This window comes from Ursus americanus, chromosome 2 (genome assembly GCF_024610735.1).
Source record: "Ursus americanus isolate L20-20 chromosome 2, mUrsAme1.1.p, whole genome shotgun sequence".
Taxonomy (NCBI): domain Eukaryota; kingdom Metazoa; phylum Chordata; class Mammalia; order Carnivora; family Ursidae; genus Ursus; species Ursus americanus.
The window spans coordinates 817,947-838,028 of NC_142128.1; the positions used below are offsets into that span (position 1 = coordinate 817,947).

Genomic DNA, 20,082 nt, shown 5'->3' on the forward strand with positions numbered 1-20,082 from the left:
CCCCGCGCGGTCGGAGTGCGGCCAGAACCCGGGGGGCGGGGGCGGGGGCGGGGCGGGGCCGGCCGGGGGCGGGGCCGGGCCTGGCGGCGGTCACGTGTGTACACAGGCCCGCGCGGCGTGCGCGCCGTGAGCCCCGCCGCCGCCGCCGCCGCCGCCTCCTTGGAGCCCCGAGCTGCCCGGCCCGCGGCGACTGCGCGGCCCGCGGCCCAGCGAGCCGGTGAGTGGGCGCCGAACGCGAGGTCGGCCGGCTGCCACGCGCGGGGTCTCGGCCCACTCGGGGAGCGAGCCCCGGGCTGCGGCGGCCCCGCACGGACTCTCCGGTGCCTCGGCCTCGCTCTGGTGCTGTCCCCTTGCGGGGTGGGGGCGCTGTCCCCCGGAGGATTGGGGGTGCTGTCCCCCGGGAGGGTAGGGGTGCTGTCCCCTGGAGTTTGGGGGTACTGTCCCCCGGGAGGGTAGGGGCGCTGTCCCCTGGAGGTTTGGGGGTGCTGTCCCCCGGGAGGGTAGGGGTGCTGTCCCCTGGAGGTTTGGGGGTGCTGTCCCCAGATGCAGTCCCGCATCTGGGGCCAGCCTCCAGCTGCGCGCTGACCGGGCTGCCGCTGCCCTGCGGTCATTAACCTGTGGAGGGGCATGTGGCTTAGCAACACCGCTGGTTCCTCACATGTCCTGCGGGGGGGGGGGGGGGGAGGCGGGGAGGGAAAGGCTGACCGAGTTCGTCCTGGGTCAGCATGCTTATAGCTTTCCTCCTCTTTATGATTACACAATTTTTAGTAAGTTCAGGAACTACATCTAAATGTAGACAGCAAGTCTGTTGTTAACTGTCTTGGACACTTGATAAAAATGTAAAATTCCCTGTGCATGGAAAGGCTCCTGCAAAACTTCATAGGAAGGCAGTGACCCCCAGCCTTTGAACACCCACTCTGCTAGCAACAAGAAACACAGCAAGCAGCACATTAGTGTCATAAACACCATAACTCTGGTCTCTAAGCTGGGCATTCATATGCTCGTGGTCATCTAGCTAATGTCTGCCCTGCCCAGATGTGGAGAGCCTGAGCGTGCTTGGACATCTCATGTCCAGAGCACCATTTATCCCTCTGATCTCCTTTGAGATCTCCAAGTAACAAGCTCCGTATTTCAGCTGAGCAGCTCCTATCTTCAGCCTGTAGCAGAGGTTAGCATTCAATGGCAAAAGGCCAGAAGCTGGCTTCACTGACCCCTGCAAATACAAGGGTATGAGGAAAGTGGCTCTGACCATGCATAACGGTGACCAGATCCTCCACTGTCCTGAGTCCAGCTGGGGCACCGCTGAGTGAAAATTACACTTAGCAGACGGGCACTGTCCAGGACCCGCGGCATGGCTCCGAAAGGAACTGCTGTGGGGCCCGGCTCTCCAAACCAGAACTTCTGGAATCTTCCTGAATGAAGCAGGAGTCCAGATAAGAAGCTCTCATGTGGTCAGTGCTTGCCAGGCCCCTCACACAGAGGAAGCTGGGGCTGGAGCAGTAAGCCTGTCACCCAGGGCCACACACAGCTCTTTGACGATGGGGTGTCCTGCCTCTCTAGCGAGTGTGGAAGTACCCCAAGGATGGAAAAACACAGCTTTAGGGCAGAACGCAAATGTCAGCGTGGAACTCAAAGCCGATGGTAGGTCGATGACAGGCCAGGTACATCCACTTAATGTGGGTCATACAGGCTTTTAGGTTGGGATGTGAAGACTGGTTGTACCTATTATATAATGAGAAAGTGACATACTTGCAGAGAGCACTGCTGGGAAATATGCCTGCGTGATTTACAGGTGGGAAGAAGGCCCTGCTGCCTCCTGGGATGGGGAGGGGAGGGGGCTCCTGGGGCGGCTGCATCCATCTCGCGTCCCTTGGATGTCATTTGGAATCCTGAAAACATAACTGCCACCAGGCTTCTAGCGACCCAACCACATACCAGGGCACTGTCTTGGGGGTGGCGGGGGGGGGGGGGAGGGTGAGTTCCCTTCCAGAGAACTGGGGCCTCTGCATTAGCGCACATGACAAATCATTCTAGTTTGAGATGCCAAAATATCATGGTGCCGGGGAAGAGTCCAGTCCCCTGGGAGGCTCCATGTGCAACACCCCTCACATCGCAGGACAGGGTGAGATGGGCCAGGTGTCCTGTGCGTCCCCCAGCAGGCCCTCCCTGGGTCCCTTTCCACCCATCCATGACAGTGGGGGTGTGCCGGGGAGCTTCCCAGTTTAATTAGAACCCAGCAAACTGAGGAAGGAACTGTGACAAGTAAAAATGACCAGCAGTTCCTCCCTGGGAAGGAACCACAGACACTGATAAGATCAGAGGCTCCGAACGCCACCCTCCCCCAGGTAAGAGCACACCGAGTTAAAGGGATAAGATCAGCAGCTCTGAGCCCTCCCCGCAAGAGCACACCAAGTTAAAGGTTGGGGGAGATCGGGGAGCCTGGCTGGGGTGCCAGGTCTGCCCAGAGTCTGAAATGGGAGACCCGATCTGTTCTCACCCCTTGAATTTCTGAGTAAGTCTCTGAGTTTCTGTCTTCCCCTGGCCTGGTGTGCCTGGAAGGGGCACTAGCCTCAAACCAAGTTAGTCTGGGAACAGAAAAGCCCAAGAAACTAGTGCTCCGTTGACAGAAGAACATGTGTCCCATCTCCTTCCAGGGAAGGAAGCCGGTGGCCTGGCACAGGCGTCCTGCTGGCCCGGACCGGCTGCTTGGTCTCGGCCCCCCGCAGCCCTTCCTGAACCAGCAAACATGCCTGTTTTCTTCTACAGAGAGAGAGGCCGCTCTTTGTTTATGTGTCTGAGCCAGGTTGCCTGGTTCACTCACTACTCTGCAATTTAGAACAGTAAAAAGCAAAAGGCTATAAAAATCAAAACAACCCATCTATATAACGAACATTTTCTTATCACACCCCAGGAAGGCACAGCATTTGTGATAGGAATCAGTATGCGTAAGCTCTCTACATTGAAAAACCTATGAAAACACCAGCCTTTCCGGAGTGTCTGGCTCCTACCAGCTGGATGTTAATTGTAGCTAAAGCCTCTGCCCATTATTACAAAAGGAAATAAACATTCAGGAGTCCTTTTCAAAGCATTCTGATTGTTCTAGAACATTCATCTGAAGTTGAGTCTCATGGTGCACAGCGGGCCTACGTCAAACAGAAACAACCCACAAGACCGTCAGCCAGGCTGAGCTGTCTGCCCACTCAGGGTACATGGCCTGGGCCCCACAGCCCTGTGCCCACACCCAGATCTCCCTGCGACAAGAGGCACTCCCACTCTCTCTGCTACCCCTTCTACTGCGCAGGGTCTATCGCTCGCTTCTGACATGATCTAATGATCCTTCTCGCCAGCCAGCCAGCCAGCCAGCCAGCCAGGCTTCGCGCAGGAATCAAGAGCCCCCCCCCATTCAGAAAGCTCTCAGCAGGTGGCAAAGACAGGGCTGCAGCAGGACTGGCTGGAGGGGGTGGGGAGAGCGGTCAGGGGGGGCTCCTCAGGACGCTGCTGATGACAAAATAAAACTTCAGGGGTGAGTTAGTACTTGTCAAGTGAATGGGGGAATCGAGGAAAGGCAGTCTAGGCAAGGGATCAGTGTGTGCACCCCTACCCTGCCCCAGTGTGGGCGGGGGGGGGCGGCAGGCAGGACGCCCAGCACCACGGGCCCCCAACACCAGAGGACAGGATTTCCTGATTAACAGAGCAAGGAAATAAGGGTAAGGTTTTAGTGAAACCAGCTCCGCTACCTTGGAACAGGCCGATTCTCTTTGCTGGTCTTCCGTGTATGTGGGCTCTGTGCATGCCCATGCAGGACTCCCAGGAGGCGTGACCCCTGCCCAGCCCAGCAGCAGCCTGCTCCTGCGTCCGCACAGCCCACAGTCACCCCCCGCCCCCCCGCCGCAAGGCTGCTGCTCTAACCCACTCCTGGCATCCTGTTTGCACAGAGATCGCTATTTACTTTAGCCCTGGATTTTAGCGAAGTTCATTCTCATTGCTTACAGACATGCACTTTTAATGGGCTGGTTTATACCATTTTGGGCTCTTTTTTGAAAAGGCACAGAAAGAAAGCCACCAATGTCCTGCCTCAAAATGCTTCTAACAGGCAGCCTAACTGGAGTGTGGGCCTTGCCAGCAGTGAAGAGGAGGGAGTGTCGCTGTGGAGAGGACTCCCTGAATCCTCCCGAGTTAGCAGGGGAAAAGAACCGGACCAGGCTGCTCTCTCCCCCAGCCCCCTTCCTCTGCGTGCTGGGAACACAGGCGAGGGAAGCACACATTCATGCCCCAGTGTAATGTGAGTGCAACACCAGGAAATGCGCTGTTTGTGTTGTTACCAAAGCCCTGACCCGGACCACAAAGCCTTTAAGCTCTGCGAAGCCTCTGATGAGGACAGCATGCTCGCGGCGGGGGTCTGGAGCTTGCTCCTCTCCCCACCCTCCCCGCCCCTGACAGCATGCACTAGGCTTGTAACTGGGGCTCCTGTCCCCATACCTCCCTTCCTGTCCATCTCCTCTTCCCGTGTGTCAGGTGGCAGATTCTGAGCAAAAGCTCCCACACCAGCTTTCTGTGCGTTCCCTGTGTCTGGGGAAGGAGGATACAGCCTGCACCCTCCTTGTCCACCCACCAGGGACTGGCTGAGGCTCACCCTGCGTGCTCACAGGAGAGTCTCCTAAGCTGGGGAAACTGAGGTAGCGCCCTCCAGTGGGTAAGCAGTGAGCCTTGGCACCAGTGTAGGCAGCTGGCTCCGGAGGCGGAATTCGCAACTAGGCGGACACTCCACAAAACTGGGGACACATGCACCTTTCCTGCCATCGTGGTACACAGTTCACAGGTTGCTGGCTCCGCTCCCTCTGCGAGGGAGTGTTCGTGTAAGAGCCCCCTTCACTGTGGAGGTCCTGTTTCAGAGATCCCCATGTAGGGTAGAACGAGGTAGGCCAGGGTTCAAGGCAGTGCCTGGACTCAGAGCCGCTTCCTCCAAGCAGGAAAGCCGCTGAGGACTGGTGCCCCAGGATGCACCCAGGCCGCGCTATGCACCTGTCCCCGTCCATCCCTGTCCATCTCCCTCCATCCCCCAGGCCTGGCAGCTCGTAATGCAGGCACCACCCCTGCCGCTTGGGATACCTGGCCCCTCCTGGTTTTCAGGGTTCCTCAGGCCGCTGAGCAGAGGCGTGGCCTGTCTCTGTTCCCAGCTTTCCAGTCAGCTCATCTTCCCTTTGGCCTGACCTCCCACCCACAGGCCTCCGCTCTAAACCCGTGGCCTGCAGGGCCCTTTCTGCCGGTGTACTGATTCAGTGGTCAGCCACCGGTGACCAGGCCTGCGCCTGCTCTTGCAGGCGGGCCTCAAGGCTGTCTGCGTGACTGCCACAGTGCTGGTGTCTCGGGTGCTCGCCGTTACAGTAAGGAAGAAACCGGAGATCCCTAAAGTACTAGTGCAGGGCCCAGAGCAGAGGGTGCTTCCTCGGTTTTCCAGGCCAGCAAGGAAAGCTGCCCAGAGGAGTGTTCATGCCAGACCTGCGGCCACCAGCCGTCCTCCTCCATCAGGCCCACAGGTCTGCGGGTCAGACAGCCGTGGGTTCCCTTCTCTCAGCTGCTCCATGCCTCCAGCCTGCGGCACACAGCCCTTCCACGCTCATGTGCTGAGCCCATAACCCTGCCCAAGAGCCTCCCGACCCAGCGACCCAGCGACCCAGCGACCCAGCTCGAGGTAGCACAGCACGACCAGGAGGCGGCCAAGAGATCTCCTGGGGTTGGAAATTGCCAAGTCTAGGAAAGCACCTTCTCGAAATGTAATCATTGAAGCCCAGAGGGGATCTTTGAAGACAATGGCTTTTCTTTTACGCATCAGAGCATTTGTAATGACTGTCAATCAGCTGAGGACACACGGGCCTCAGCTGGGGACAAAGGGAGAGAGAAGGCCTGGAAACCGCTAAGTCCCTAGAAACTGGGAGGGGGCGCAGAACTCGAAAGGGCTCCATGCCCTAGGAGCCTCCCAGCAGACACTCAGACTTGTCCTGCATGTCCACCCGCCTCTCGCTCCATCTCAGCCAGTGTTCACTGGGTCTTCCCTGCCCTGTGGGATGCAGCTACTGTACCATGTGCCCTTCTGACAGGCTGGCCTCAGGGCACCCCATGAGGCAGCACAGGCCTGGATGGCAGTGCTGGGGCACCAAGTCCACAAGTGGATGCTGGCTTTGACCATGAGACTCTGTCCTTGCGAACCTCAGCCTCGCTCTCCTCTGAAGGGTAGGGCTGCTGGGGCCCAAGAGGTGACCCCTACACACTGGAGAATAAATGACCACAGCTTTGTCCCCTCTAAAGGCTTCCCACAACATAGCCAGCCTCATGCATGAGATGTCAACTCAGCTTTTGGGTCCTTTCAGGCTTTTCGGGAGGGACATGTCTGGCCTGCCTGGAGGCTGCTGTCTCTGGGATGTGCACGCAGCCAAGCTCGAGGAAAGGGGCGCCAAGCGGGTGCGGACGCATACACAGTGAGGATCTGAGTCGGCTGAGGGCTTGCCCCGGGGCGGGGATCTTGGGGCTGCCATTTCTCAGGCCAGCCCCGCCATGCACTCTGCCCTGGCCTGGGGCCTGGCACCCTCCTGTGGGCCAGCTACTCCCTGCTTCCACCAGGCTGGCCACTCATCTGCTCTCCTCTCTCTCGGGCGCCCGCCGGCCCACAGGCCTGGAACTGTGCTGCCCCCACGCTGTACCGGCCTCTCCATCCCATGGGAACAGGACCGGGAAGGGGAGCCAGCACTTGAAAGACCAGCCCTGCCCTCATGATATGGAGGCTTTCTTCCTGAGTGTAATTAGAAAACAAAACAAACACATGCAAAACCCTCAGAGAGGGAGGATACGTGCGTTACCTTTATGGAAAAAGACAGAAGAAAATTACAGCGGGCTCCGTCTTGAACAACCCCAAGCAGGTGTGAGGTCCCTGGCCTGGAGAGGTGCCTCCCTTTTCCTGCCCAGCCAAGATGCCCGGTGCCCGCGAGAACAGGCCAGCCTGACTGTGCACGGCCCTCCTACAGCCCCTCCCACCGGCCTGGGGCTGGGCCGCCACTCTGTCACCACAGAGGCCCAGGGCCACATCCCGCCTCAGGCCCACACCCCGCGGCACAGAGGATGGGGGCCCAGCAGGCCTGCTGCTGCCATTCCCACGGACTCGGACAGCAGGACACCTGCGCATGCCAGGGGCACCCTTGCTCCGTGCACCTAAGCTGACTGGCAGTCGTGGCTCCCCGGAGAACACACTGCATGCGCACAGAAGCCACCACGGACCCGTCTCGGCAGGGGTCTCCAGGGTGAGTGGGTCACTTCTCCTCATGGAGATCTGGGACAGAGAGGAGAGTACTCTGGTCTGGAAGACGTTCACAGTGGTGAGGGACCTCTTCAGGAGGAGGCTGGGACCCCAACCGGGAAGGGAGAGATTCAGGGACAGAACCAGCACCAAGCTGAGGTGACCCACTGGGCTGGCAGGAGTGGGAATCCATGGGGGCCCCGAGTACAGTCCTGTAGGTGAGGCGGGAGGGCAGGAGACTGGGACCATTCCCGGTGCCTTGTCTGCTGCAGGGCTGTGGGCACAGCCATTGCTGTGGGTGCTGCCACGGGACTCATGTGGACCTTGGGGGAGGTTTGGGGGTGGGAGAGGTGGAAGTAGTAATTCTGGCACTGAGAGGCTGGAGGCAGGCCCAGTAGAGGAGGGCAGAGGAGCCGCTTAGGTGGGAGGAAGTGGGGGCAGGAAGGACAGAGCAGGCCAGGCAGCTCTGCCAACACACCCTTCTAGAAAATACTCTAGGGTCGTGGAAGAGGAGGCAGAGCCAGGAGCCAGGGAGGCAGCAGGGAGCTCTGGCAAGGAGGGGCCCGGGGGTCCTAGGGAGGAGGTGTGGAGACAGGCCCAGCCTGTTTGTAAGGCCAGTCTGGACGAGAAGTCCACCGGGGTCCTCACTGACACTGACCCCGTCCGCTGAGGGGACACAGCAGGTGACAGGGCCCTGGAAGCTAGAATATCCATCCTGCCGTCTGGGAAGAATGTGGCAGACTTCCAAATGAGAATGGGTGGAGTGGGGAGCACCGGGCACCGCTGAGTGCACTGAGCCCAGTGCGGCTCTGCAGACGGCCTTCCTGAAACAGCACCCCCTCCCCCCCAGGGCTGGGCTCCAAGTTCCTCTTTCTCAGGAGCTGGAAAGGTGGTCTGAGGTCTGGGCAGGAGGGCGGGAGCCAAACCATTGTTCCAGGTCCTCCTCCTCCCCAGACGGCCTGAGGGGAAATCTCTGTTCCCAGGTTCCTGGACTTGCAAAACCAGAGTCTGCAAAAGGGAAGTGGAGTCACCACAAGGAAATGGGAACCAGAGAAAGGCAGGCCAGGGCCAGCCCCCACCAGAGGCCCTCTGTGGCCATGAGGGCAGGCTTGGGGGCTCAGGGGCATCCGCCTGGCTCCCAGGTGCAGAATGACAGGCAGCGGCCCTGGCCTGGACAGGACGCCCCCCCCACCATGTCCTTTGGAACGCCAGCTGTGACGAAAGCCAGCAGCTGCGAGACCCACGCGTGCTTCACCAAGTGCCTGGGACTAGGGTTTAGACAGGAACACCGTTTGCTCACTCACCACACCCACTGCCACGTGGCAGTTCTGGGGGTGCAGTCGCTGTCCCCTGGCCTCCTGAGCACCTGCCCCTGCTTCCCGCCCACCTGTGCCACGTACCCACAGCCCTGGCCTCAGTGGGCTCCACCAGCAGTACTCACAGGGACCCACGTTCGGTTTGCGCAGGGCGTGGGCGAGCCCGTCTTGAGGCAGGCACTTGGCCGTCCAATGCCCTCAGCAATGGTGGCATCACCCCCGCACCTGGCCCCCTGCCTCCTCCCCCAAGTGTTCCCTTCCGTCCCCTGCCTCTCAGCCCCATCCTCCAACAGACGGAAATGAACGCTCCTGCTTTGGCAAATACCACACGCCCGTGTTTATAAAATGAAGTGGCTCCTCATCGATGGCTTCCCCAGAGCATGCTGGGACAAAAGGCAAAGCCTGTCACGGTCAGGCTGGCAGAAAGCCAACAGCTGGCATCCTCAGACTCGACGCGCACAAGAACTACACACAGACGCGAACTCTTGCTTATGAAGTAAAGTCGATAAATTCTGTATCTGCTCACCGCCAGCAAACAGCAGCTCAGGTCTATTTCAACTGAAGACCCAGCACGGACAGCCACCGCCTGCTCTCCACACGTACGGCCTCTCCGACGCTTGAGCCAGGGCCACACAAGCACGAGAACTAGGAAGGAAATTCTAAACAGACTGTGCTCCACGTGACCATTTCCCAAGAATGGAGCCACTCTCAGCCCAGTGCGGCCACTTGCCAGCTGCCCTTCCCCGCGGCCCCACGGGGCAGCCCTGGGCAGTCAGGGCAGCGGCTCCCTGAGCCCCTGGCTGGGGGGATAGGGCCAGCAGCCACCGGCCGGCCGCTCTGCTATGGCGCGCTCAGGCCAGCTCTGTGCACCACAGTGACATGGGGAAGACACTCGCCTTCCTGCCAGTCCTGAGCCCGTCCTCAGTCACTGCTGTCCGTTCAAAGAGCCCCACAGTGCCTGTGCTCCAGGGCTGGCGGCCACAGCCCTTCTCCGCGGAGACTCGGTGTGGCCTATGGTTCCGTCCTAAGTTACCTCTCCGTTTCCTTGCTCAAGGGTAAAAAGGAACTCATCACTGCACGTGCCCCGCACCCCGAGTGTCAGGAACGGACACGTGGGCCCTGGGCAAGCCTTGTTGCACCTGCCCCATCGCTCAGCACAGACCAGGGCGCAGAGAGGAAGGAACCTGGGGCTCCCCGAACCGGCACGACGGAGCAGGAGCCCGAACCGACAGTGCCGGTGCCGGTGCCGGCCCTTCCAGGCACAACCCTCATTCTGTGGAACTGGCTGTAAACAGAGATAGGGAGGGGCCGCTGTGCCTGCCAAGGGAGGCAGAAACTGAGCGATTTACTGGAGGAAAACAAGTACTGTGCTTCCACGCCGGGCACTGAGTGCGCACACGCACCGCACAGGAAGCTGGCGCGGCTGCTGCTGATAAGCACCCGGGGCGGGGGTGGGGTGGTTTGCAGAGAAACACAGGATCCTCTCTGGCGTCTGTGCTGCCGTGTCACTCGTGGACGGGGTCTCTGGTCCAGGCACAGAGACATGTGGGGCTCGGGATAAAGGTAAGCAGCCTGAGGCCGCTCTGGGGCCGCGATGCTGGGGCCAAGCGCTGGATAGCGGGAGGGAGTGCTGCGGGCCCCGCGCAAACCTGAGGTGGGAGGGAGGCGATAGGGCAGGCCTGAGGAGGACGGGCTCTGTCCGACCAGGAGTGCGGCTCCTTGGGTGCCGGCCGCTGCTGCTGGCGTGTGCCCCACTGGAGCCAGTGCCTGTCCTAATGATGGCACCGAGCCCTTCCTTTTCTGGGGCACGTCTCTGTCCTCTCATGAGAAAAGAGGCTTGGACACAAGAGTGGGTGGGACATCTCAGGCAGACCCTATGACTCCTTGGGCAGGACGTGGACACGGCTGGTCACAGCAAGGACGGACGCTCTGGGATGGAAGATGTCCACAGTGGCCACAAGAATGTAAAGTTTCCTGGGGACTCGAGGCCAGCGAAGTCTGGTGGACAAGCTCCCCGCAGCCTCCTCTGCTCACTGTCCCCCCCCCCCCGCCACTGGTGACTGTCGGAGCCACGGGTCAGCATGGAGGAGGCTCAGGTCAGAGGGAGGCCACGGTTAAATGTGCACAGCCAGATCTGGAGGCGTTCAGGAAGGAGAAGGAGAGCAGAAACCATGTAAAAGATGACAATAAAAGGGAGCCCTCCCCAGCTCCCTGCAGGACCCAGTGCCACGGCTGTAGGACCCACGGGTGTTCTGGGAGCCCACCTGCCTGGGGCTCTCACCTTCTCCCCCGGAATCCAGCCCCCGGGGTGCAGAGCGCCCACCAGGGCCAGAGGCTGGGGAGCACTGTCTGGATTTGAGGACCTAGCCCATGCTGTGGATGACAGTAAACGCTTCTGAAAGTGCGGTAACCAGCACGTGTGGGCAGAGCCCGGTCCGCCCGGCGCCCAGCCTGACCCTGAGCATCGCTCCCGTGTGACACATCATCTCAGGCTGCTGGGCGGCATTCGTGAGGATTGCAAAACACCCCCACTACCTCGATGTTCCTGACGCAGTCCGATGCTGAGGGACTCCGATGCAGGCACACTTCTGTTGTGGGGACCCCCGGCCTCCCTGCGTTTCCTTCACTGTCAAGCCCTTGTCGCCCTGCTGGCCCGGGTGGGGCAGGGCAAAGCAGACCAGTGGGTAAAGGTCCGTGGTCTCCGACTCACCCCTCGTCCCCACGCCAGGCTCCGGCCTGCAGCGCAGCAGCACATGTGGGCAGGGCCTGGCCCCCAAGCCCCGTCATGGGCAGGAGAACTGGCTGATCCCCGTCCCTAAGCTGGGGAAACAAACATTTGCTTTGTATGTGTCTGCCCAAGAGGATTTCTTATTCTGAGAGCAGGAGATCAGGTTGGACCAAACTACATTTTGAAAGTCAGGTTTTTCTCCAAAGAACTGACATTTGTGAAGAGTGTTCTTTCCTCACATTGTGGGTCCTCACGGCCAGCTGTGTACCCAGGCCTCCCACACGATGGCCCACCCCTGTCCATCTCTCTCCGCTGGGAGCACGTCCCCTCAGGGAACCCCAGGCTCCACGACAGTTCTCGCAGACATGGCCTCACTGGGACCCCGTGACGGCCCTGTGGAAGTGAAGGCACGAGCGTCTCGGCCCGTGGCAGCCACCCCCACTTCCAGCCTCCCACCGCCTGGCTTAGCGCCCCATGCTATCCCAGCTCTGTTCACGGCATACCTCAGTTGCACACGCCAGCTGCCCACACATCTGCTCCCACGTGTGCACCCGTGCCCGCTCACGGGGCTGGAGGAGGTGCAGCCTGCCGCTGCAGCCCGGGTGGCATGAGAGACAGGGCGGGTCTCTGGCCACCAGATCGCAGACACAGGTGTGGAAGGCAGGTACACAGTTTCCATGCATGCCGAGAAGGGTCCAGGCAAGGCTGCGGCTTGCCTGCTCAGCAGAGAGGCTGCTGTTCTCACCCAGGTAGCTGTGGAGGGTCACCCTGTCACAGGAAGGCCCCTGTCGTATGCATGACAGCCCCAAGCGAGGTGCAGGGTCTGCCGCCCTGGCTGATGGGCCAGTGGCCCCACAGGCTCCTGTCTTTCTAACCCTTTTTCAGTAAAGAGGCTGAACGGGAGGGGGTTATGTGGGTTCAAAGCCACGCAGCCCAGGGGGAGGGGGTCAGGGCACAGTGGGGGTGGGGGAGGTCTTGCAGCGTGTCCCCTCCTGGCAGAGAGAAGCCGGGACCCAGGAGGAGCCACAGAGCACGCTGGGAGCGACTTGCCCCCCAGCATCTTCCCCAGGAAAGCATCCACTGCTCAGATTTCTCTCAGAAACAGGCTTAGGGAGACCCACCATAGCCGGTAAGATGACTGCAGCATCGTGACCTTGCTGGCTCAGCTCGGGACGTAGGACAGCCATGGGACGGCACCTTGGCTCTCACAGAAAACACATGCTGAGGACAGAATTTTGGTCGCTGGCTGTTCCTGTGCCAGTGTAAGGAGCGAGGCTATCTTCCTGCGCCACCTCTGCACCTGTGAGGGGTTCGCAGGCCCAGGGCTCTAACTTTCCGCTGCTTTCTCCCACACAGCCCGCCGCCGCCGCCATGTGGAGCTGCAGCCCGCTCAACGGCACGGGCAGCGCGGAGGACCAGCTCCTCTGCCAGCACTTCCACCTGGTCCTGTCCGTCTTCTCGCTGCTCTACCTGGTCGTTGGCGTCCCTGTCGGCCTGGGTTACAACGCCCTGCTTGTCCTGGTCAACCTGTACGACCAGAGCAGCATGACCATGCCCGACGTGTACTTCGTGAACATGGCCGTGGCAGGCCTGGTGCTCAGCGCCCTGGCGCCCGTGCACCTGCTGGGCCCCACCGCCTCCGGGTGGGCCCTGTGGGGCTTCAGCAGCGAGGCCCACATCACGCTGCTGGTGCTGTTCAACGTCTCCTCCCTGGTGACCATGTACTCCACGGCGCTGCTCAGCCTCGACTACTACATCGAGCGGGCTCTGCCGCGCACCTACATGTCCAGCGTCTACAACACCAGGCACGTGTGCGGCTTCGTCTGGGGCGGGGCCCTGCTCACCAGCTTCTCCTCCCTGCTCTTCTACATCTGCAGCCACGTGGCGGCCAGGATCGTCGAGTGTTCCAAGATGCAGGACACGGAAGCTGCTGACGCCATCATGGTGTTCATCGGGTATCTGGTCCCCACCCTGGCCGTGCTCTATGCACTCGCGCTCATCTCGAGGATCCGGAAGGAAGACACGCCCCTGGACCAGGACGCGGGGAGGCTGGACCCCTCGGTGCACAGGCTCCTGGTGGCCACCGTGTGCACGCAGTTTGGGCTCTGGACACCTCACTACCTGACCCTCTTGGGGCACACGTTGCTCGCCCTGCGGGGGAAGCCTGTGGACGGGCACCACCTGGGGATTCTGCTCTTCGCTAAGGACCTGTCGAGATTCCTGGCCTTCGCCAGCAGCTCCGTGATGCCGCTTCTTTACCGCTACATCAATAGGAACTTCCCCAGCAAACTCCGGAGGCTGATAAAGAAAATGCACTGTGGGCACCAGAGCTGCTCCCCAGACCAAGTGGGGGTCCAGCAGGTGATGGCATAGAGGGCCGGTCCCGGGGCCGCCATCAATGCTCACCACGGCGTCACCTGACAGGTGGCCGAGGGTGCACACCCCAGAGGCACGGTCCACTCCCCCACCCGGGAGACAGGCGACTGACACTTCAACTGGATGCGCGGCACTTTGTCACTGTCTTCCCCAGGAGGTCACTGAGGCAAGAACAAAGGACAGCACAAGGGGTGTTCTCGCCAAGTTTTCCGTTGTTCCAGAAAGGCCACTCTTACGCCAAGGCCACGTTGATCAAAGCAGCAGGGGCCTGGTGTGAAGAAAAGCTGCGTCAGCCCAACTGCTTCTGCCGGAGACGTGTACTCTGCTCGATCCCCCAGGTCCACGCCCTCAGCCTCTTCATACTGGGTCCCCGGAACAAAGTGACGACAGTCAGAAGCCAGTATTTATACTTCGTCTCGTTAAAATCCTTGATTCCCTCTCTCACTTTGTTTTTGTTTATAAAAAGAGAGATCTGATAGAAAAGTCACAACAGTATGAAAATGAAGGAAGCAACACAAAAGAGTGCCTGCATCGGATGGGTGGGGGTGGGCTTGGTGGCTGCAGGGTCGCGTGGAGGAGGCATGAGAGGACAGGCAGCACACACACACGGCTGGGCTTTATCGAGAGTAAAGCAGCTGGCAGCTCTCTCCTTGCCCACCGAATGCACCCGGTACCCCCGCGGCCCTCACAGGTGACATCAGCTGACCTTTTCCCACATAGGTCAACTCCCCAACATGTGCACCACACCAAGTAATACAAATAAACCGAAGAAAGGAAGAGGCGGTTAACGCTGAAGATGGAAGGGACTGCCCAGGGCAGAGACGGGCCTGCATGACCGAGCCTCGTCTGGCGTCCGGGGCGGAGCGTGGGGCACCACCGCCACCTCGCACCTGTCAGGTCTTCCACGGCCGCTGCCGCAGGGAGCCCAAGACCCTCCTGCGTAGCCGGAAGCAGCAGGCACCTGGATCCTTCCACACCATGGACTATAAACATCTGCCTTAAAACTGTGGGACAGAAGCCTCCTGCCCCCCACACCATCCGCTCACAGGCACCCCGGCCTTACGATACATCCCAGGCCTGCAGCCCCTAATTCCAACTCTGAAACCCACAAAACTCTAAAAACAGGAAGATTTGTTTTTCAGGTTTGCAGCAAATTCATCTGGTGACCTGAAGTGTGGGATGAGGGCACTTTTGTGAGGAAGAAGAGTGTGATTATGGGGCCCTGCCCCGGCCCACTGTCCTGTGGCGTGCAGTACACGCGGTGTGTTAGCTGTGTGTGTGCGCATGTACGTGTGGAAAACAGGCCCACAGAAGTTGTTTGCTAAAAGGAAAACCATAAACACGCACATTCCTTAAAATATGGTTTCTGTTTCAACCGAAGTTTCCTTGCAGTGTTATGGTTATAGAGGGAGTAGCTTGGGCTGGAATGGTCATTTGGTAACTCCATCCTGCTTTTAGGATTATGCATCCAGAAAAAAACACCTGCTTTGTTTTTGGTCGTTGCTCAGTAATGCACAGTATTTATTTATTTATTTATTTTTCTCTCGATTCCCTTCACCCATTTCTCCCGCCACCCCCACCCCCGCCCCGGCAACCACCAATCTGTTGTTTCCATGACCCTGGTTGGTTTTTTTTAAATCCCCCATATAAGTGAGATCATACAGTATTTGTCTCTGTCTTATTTCACTCAGCACAGTGCCTCCAGGTCCATCTGTGTTGTCGCAAATGGCCAGATTTTTCTTTTTATGGCTGATACTCCATGGAATGTGTTGTGACACCACCCCCCCCCCATCTTCAGTGTCCACTCGTCCGTCGAGGGACACGCAGCTGCTTCCGTGTCTTGGCCATGGTGAACAATGCCGCAGTGAACGCGGGGGTGCAGACATCTTTTCAGTTACTGGTTTTGTCCCCTTTGGCTAAACACCCACGAGTGTGATGACTAGATCATGGGGTGATTCTATTTCTTTAACTTTTGAGGAACTTCTGTATCGTGTGAGTGGCCACACCAGTCTGCATTCTCACCAGCAGTGCACGAGGGTTCCCTTTGTCCACATCCTCCAGCTCTTATCTCGTCTTCGTGATGATGCCATCCTAACAGGCGTGAGGGGGTCTCCCTCTGTGGCTCTGATGTGCATCTCCCTGGTGGCGAGGGACGCAGAGCGCCTTTCACGTACATGCTGGCCGTCTCTATGTGTTCGTTGGAGAAATGTCTATTCTGACCTTCTCCCCATTTTGTAATCAGATTTTATTTTGCTACTGAGTTGTAGGAGTTCTTTATGTATTTTGGATATTAGTCTCCTAAGCAGAGATATTAACCTACTAACTTGTGACAACCTGAAAACTTCTGAGTTCTGACACATCTGGTCCAAGGATAAGAGTGTGGCTCGACTTTTTTTTTGCCACATTCCATGCGGGGAAATTGCTCTGTTTGGTCCTGGTCTTTTGGGAAATGTAGCCCATGACTTAGTTGCCATTGTTTTTCTATCTGCAGAGTGTATCCCCTCCAGGAGGATGTGACTGAGTTAAGTCTGCCTGTGCAGAATCATGAAAGTACACTGGATGCCAGGGCCCTGGTCCTGCTCGCCCCTGGTAGCTGTGAAACTCTGGACCGGTTCTGTAGGACCCATCTACTTCCTTGCCAGTAGATCCGGGGCAGAATGAGAGTGCTCCAGGTTGCTTCTGTCAGGAACGTGCTATTTCTACTGAAAGACGCGCCCCCCGCCACTCCAGGTCTTCAGATGCACCGGGGTTTCTTTACAAATCCCAAAAGCCTCAGGCCTGACCCCCTCCACCCTCCTCAAGCTGCGGGCTGCACGATGTGTAGTCCCGAGGCCACGGCTCCCCTGGGAAACCCTGGCGTCGGCTGAGTGACCAGTGTGACTACACGGTCCCCAGCACTGCAGCCACAGAACCTCTCACCTCCAGCATGCCTGCTATTGCTTGACCCCCAGTTCTGTCACGGCGGGTGGGCAGGCCTGGGGCCAGCATCAGGCCAAGGTCTACCATGCACAGCCAGGCTCGTGGGTCAGGAAGCCAGCAGCATTACTAGCAGAAATGGGATCCAGTGGGTGGGCTGGTTTGCAGTGGCAGTGCTAGTTCAAAGAAAAAGACCCTTTTCCTTGCTCATCTGTTCTGCTCTTTGCTCGAGGAGAAAGAGCTCCTAGGAGAGAGGGAAATCGCAAGAGCACAGAGCTGAGGGGCACGTGGGTCTCTGCCCACAGCCCTTGAGTCCCTCACCCCAGCCGGGGACCCCTAAACAGGAGAGGGACCTAAAATCACTAATTTGTTTCCAATTTCTCAGTGGCTCTGGTTGCAAACTGGCTTGTTTCTGGTGACCTCCTGGGGGCCTGAGAGGGTCCTGCCACAGGTCCTTCCCCCATCCCAGCTCCCATGTGTGCTAGTGACAGAGGGCCCCCGAGGCATGTCGGAGCCTGGCAGCTCTTCCTGGTGGAGCGCAGGCCTGAGGCAGGCTGGGTCTCTCAGGCAGACCCTTACCTCCAACGGAGACTGCTGCCACCGCTTTCGCAGCATCCCTGGGCCTCACAGACAACGTGTCTTCACCTCCATGCTCTTCTCACTGCTGGGGACACCTCTGCCACCAACCCCACATGCTGCAGAACCTACTCCCCATTTCACGTTTGTTCATCCACATTCTTGTACTAAACTCATCTCGGATGAACCTGGTGTGACCTGGCACTTCTCTTCCAGGTATGGGACCTTCCAGCGCTTCTGCCAAGTTGCCAAAATCAGGGAAAGAATTTTGAGCTGAGAGAAGAGTGAGGAACTATTTGGAAAAAGCTAAAGTAGACTGTGAACTCAATCATATATATATATATATATATTTTTTTTAATTGACCAATTGGTATTTCCCCCGTGAAAGTTTATGTTCCAAGGTCGTTAATTTTGTTATCAAAACTTCTTAATGATTTACATTTTTAAAATTAGTTTTATTTTTGTTAATTTACAAACACTCACCTATCTTGCCATGCTCGTTTAAGATTCTAAAAGGTGAGTTTAATCTTAGGTTTACTTCATGAAGGTTATAGAATTTATCACAGGAAGCCAATGTACTGCTAATTGTGGCAAACATGTCCATAAGTCAAACATCCATTCCTTTATAGAAAGCACCTGATAAAGGATAAACCTGGAATAAATTATTAAGAAACTAAATTACGAGTCCAGTTCTTGAATTTAAAATCAGTTAGAAAATTTGGGGGCTTTTTCATTTCTCATCTGTTAAATCTGCTCCAGGGGATGCACCCATTGGCCTAAAGTTCTACATAAACGAGGCAGAAAAACCCGCTAAAGAAAACCCACACATTTGAAAATTTAAATTCTTTGATAGATGTTATCCAATTTCAGAATTCTTAAAATGTGTATTTCCAGGGGGCTAGGATGTAGATCAGAAAACAGCACAGAACTTACTACCACAAAATCAGTATTCCACCTGGCGACACAGATGCCGACGTCTCTAGTTGTTTCCCTGTGGCTCCTCGGTTACAGTCACAGTAATCTGACCGGCAGCCGTTCCGTGGCTGCTGCAGCCACGTGTCAGAGGGCGCTGCGAACGCCACCGTACAGGTCTGCTACGAGGGCCAGTGGAGAGAGCCTTACAACTCGCGCAAATCTTACTCTTCCGTGAGAATAAAGACTTACAACCTGCTGACCGCATCCCTAGGGCTGAGGACCGAGCAGTGTGTCCTGGAAGCTCCAGCAGCTGGGGGGGGGGGGAGGGGAATCCGCTCCTCCACAAGAGGTCAACATGCTGTGTACACAGTGAGCGAGTCATCTAAGAATGAAAGAATTTGAAGATACCCATTTTATATTAATAAAGAATATGCAGTTTAAAGATTTTTTATGATTTGCCTTATTCTGTGGATCGTGCACGTGTGTAAACGCAGGAGTCCTGAGTACAAAGCGTTTGTTGAATGCCTGCTGTGTTCCCAACCTCTCTCCTGGTGTTTAAAACCACTTAACAAGAGGCGCTCTCGGCCCGTCCGCCGTCAGCATCATGTGAACCTATGACTAAGACGCCGAAGCCCGAGGTGCTGAGAGCCTGGAGCACGGCACGCTCACGGCACGCTCCGGCCGGGTCCTGAGTGCCAGCGGGCAACACGGGACTCACAGCTACCTTCCGGGTTGGAGAGCAGGCGTGTTTGTGGAGCTCCACCCAGTGGCCGTCGGCAGACCTTCACTCTGCAGGGCAGCCGGGTACTGGCCACGGAGCCCCGGGCCACTGGGGTGCTTGGGCCACAAGACGGTGCTTCTCACAGGTTTTACTGCTGAGGTGGCTGGGGTTGGGTGGGTCACACTCAATGATGTAATTCAGTGATTTTCTACAGTGGCTTTCACCCCCAAACCAGCTGCTGAAGAGCAGACATCCTGCTATACATCCCCCAACGGGACGTGTCCTTCAGAAACGATCCCTTGAGGACACGGGCCCAGACTCCATGAGGCTCCCAGAATTCACAGCGAATTGTGCCTTCACAAAAACACAGCCTCTGCAGCAGTGGAGAGGAGCGCTCTGTCCGCCAGGTGCTGCCCCACACGCACACGCATGCGCACACAAGCACGCTGGCCACGCCAAGCCCACACAGCCCCAGGTAGCAACACTGGCGTCAGCAGAGCCCAGAGCCCACAGGGACAGTAGCCGCGAGAGGTAAGAAGTGCTATGGCTGGAAAGGTAAATAAGAAATAGTTCTAAGACTACACACGCTTTTTAAAAACTGTTGTAAAAGTTTCTGTCTGAAAAGGCACTGGTGAATGGTGGAGTCTGGAAGGGGAAAGCACTGTTGCCCATGGCCTCCGGGCCTGCTCATGCACGGCCAGCTGGAAGGCCCCATGGGTCCAGCCTCTGCTACGTGGGGGCTGCCCGTCACCTGTAGCATCCAAACTGCTTCTGTCACAGATGGGGGGCCCATCACTGCCAGTCCCTTCCCACTCCCAGACTTCTTAGATCAAGGAAACGCTCGTACAACGGACTCACGATTCCACATGGTGCAAATGACACTCCCAAAAAGCGCAGGCCGCCTGCCCGCCCCCTCCCCCGCCAAAAGGAGAAGCCCGCACTCCTCCCAGCCTCTGTGGACACCTTTCACCTCTGCACACCGTGGCGCCTCACCTGCGAGGAGACAGCCCGCCAGACTGGGCTGAGCAGGCGAACACTGGAGCCCTAAGGGCGGGACTGTACTCGCCACCTGGTTGCGGAGACAGGCTGCCAGGTTGAGGAGGTTGGAAGTCGGGGTCGGAGCCACAAATAACCCAAACATGGTTTTCTTCAGGAAAACATTTGTCCAAACACCCCAAGCAAGTCCCCCCAGTGTCTGAAAAGGCCTCATTACCTGGCATGATGGGTTCGCTCCAAGAATCTCAGG

General features: G+C 57.9%; 2 protein-coding genes across 7 annotated transcripts in view; one reads left to right on the forward strand and one right to left on the reverse strand.

Annotated features, from left to right (window-relative positions):
* CHLSN (cholesin) overlaps positions 1-20,082 on the reverse strand; it is a 126,609-nt gene that overhangs the window by 40,691 nt on the left and 65,836 nt on the right. The window lies entirely within an intron of this gene.
* Positions 112-18,546, forward strand: GPR146 (G protein-coupled receptor 146). Of its 3 annotated transcripts, none has more exons than XM_087866696.1 (3): positions 123-217; positions 5,459-7,292; positions 12,689-18,546. In XM_087866696.1, exons 2-3 carry the CDS (start codon positions 7,176-7,178, stop codon positions 13,703-13,705), a joined length of 1,134 nt encoding a protein of 377 aa, XP_087722822.1. In that variant the 5' UTR covers positions 123-217; positions 5,459-7,175; the 3' UTR covers positions 13,706-18,546. The 3 variants fall into 3 exon arrangements, with proteins under 3 accessions (XP_045669279.1, XP_087722822.1, XP_045669278.1); XM_045813322.2 differs by lacking the exon at positions 123-217 and adding an exon at positions 8,272-10,167 and having other exon boundaries at positions 7,167-7,292; XM_045813323.2 differs by lacking the exon at positions 5,459-7,292 and having other exon boundaries at positions 112-217.

Excerpts from the sequence above, each read along its gene's own strand:
- GPR146 (XM_087866696.1), top strand. The coding sequence starts at position 7,176 with ATGCCAGGGGCACCCTTGCTCCGTGCACCTAAGCTGACTGGCAGTCGT. Across the intron at positions 7,293-12,688 it reads TCTCGGCAGGGGTCTCCAGG|CCCGCCGCCGCCGCCATGTG; the intron begins GTGAGTGGGTCA and ends TCTCCCACACAG.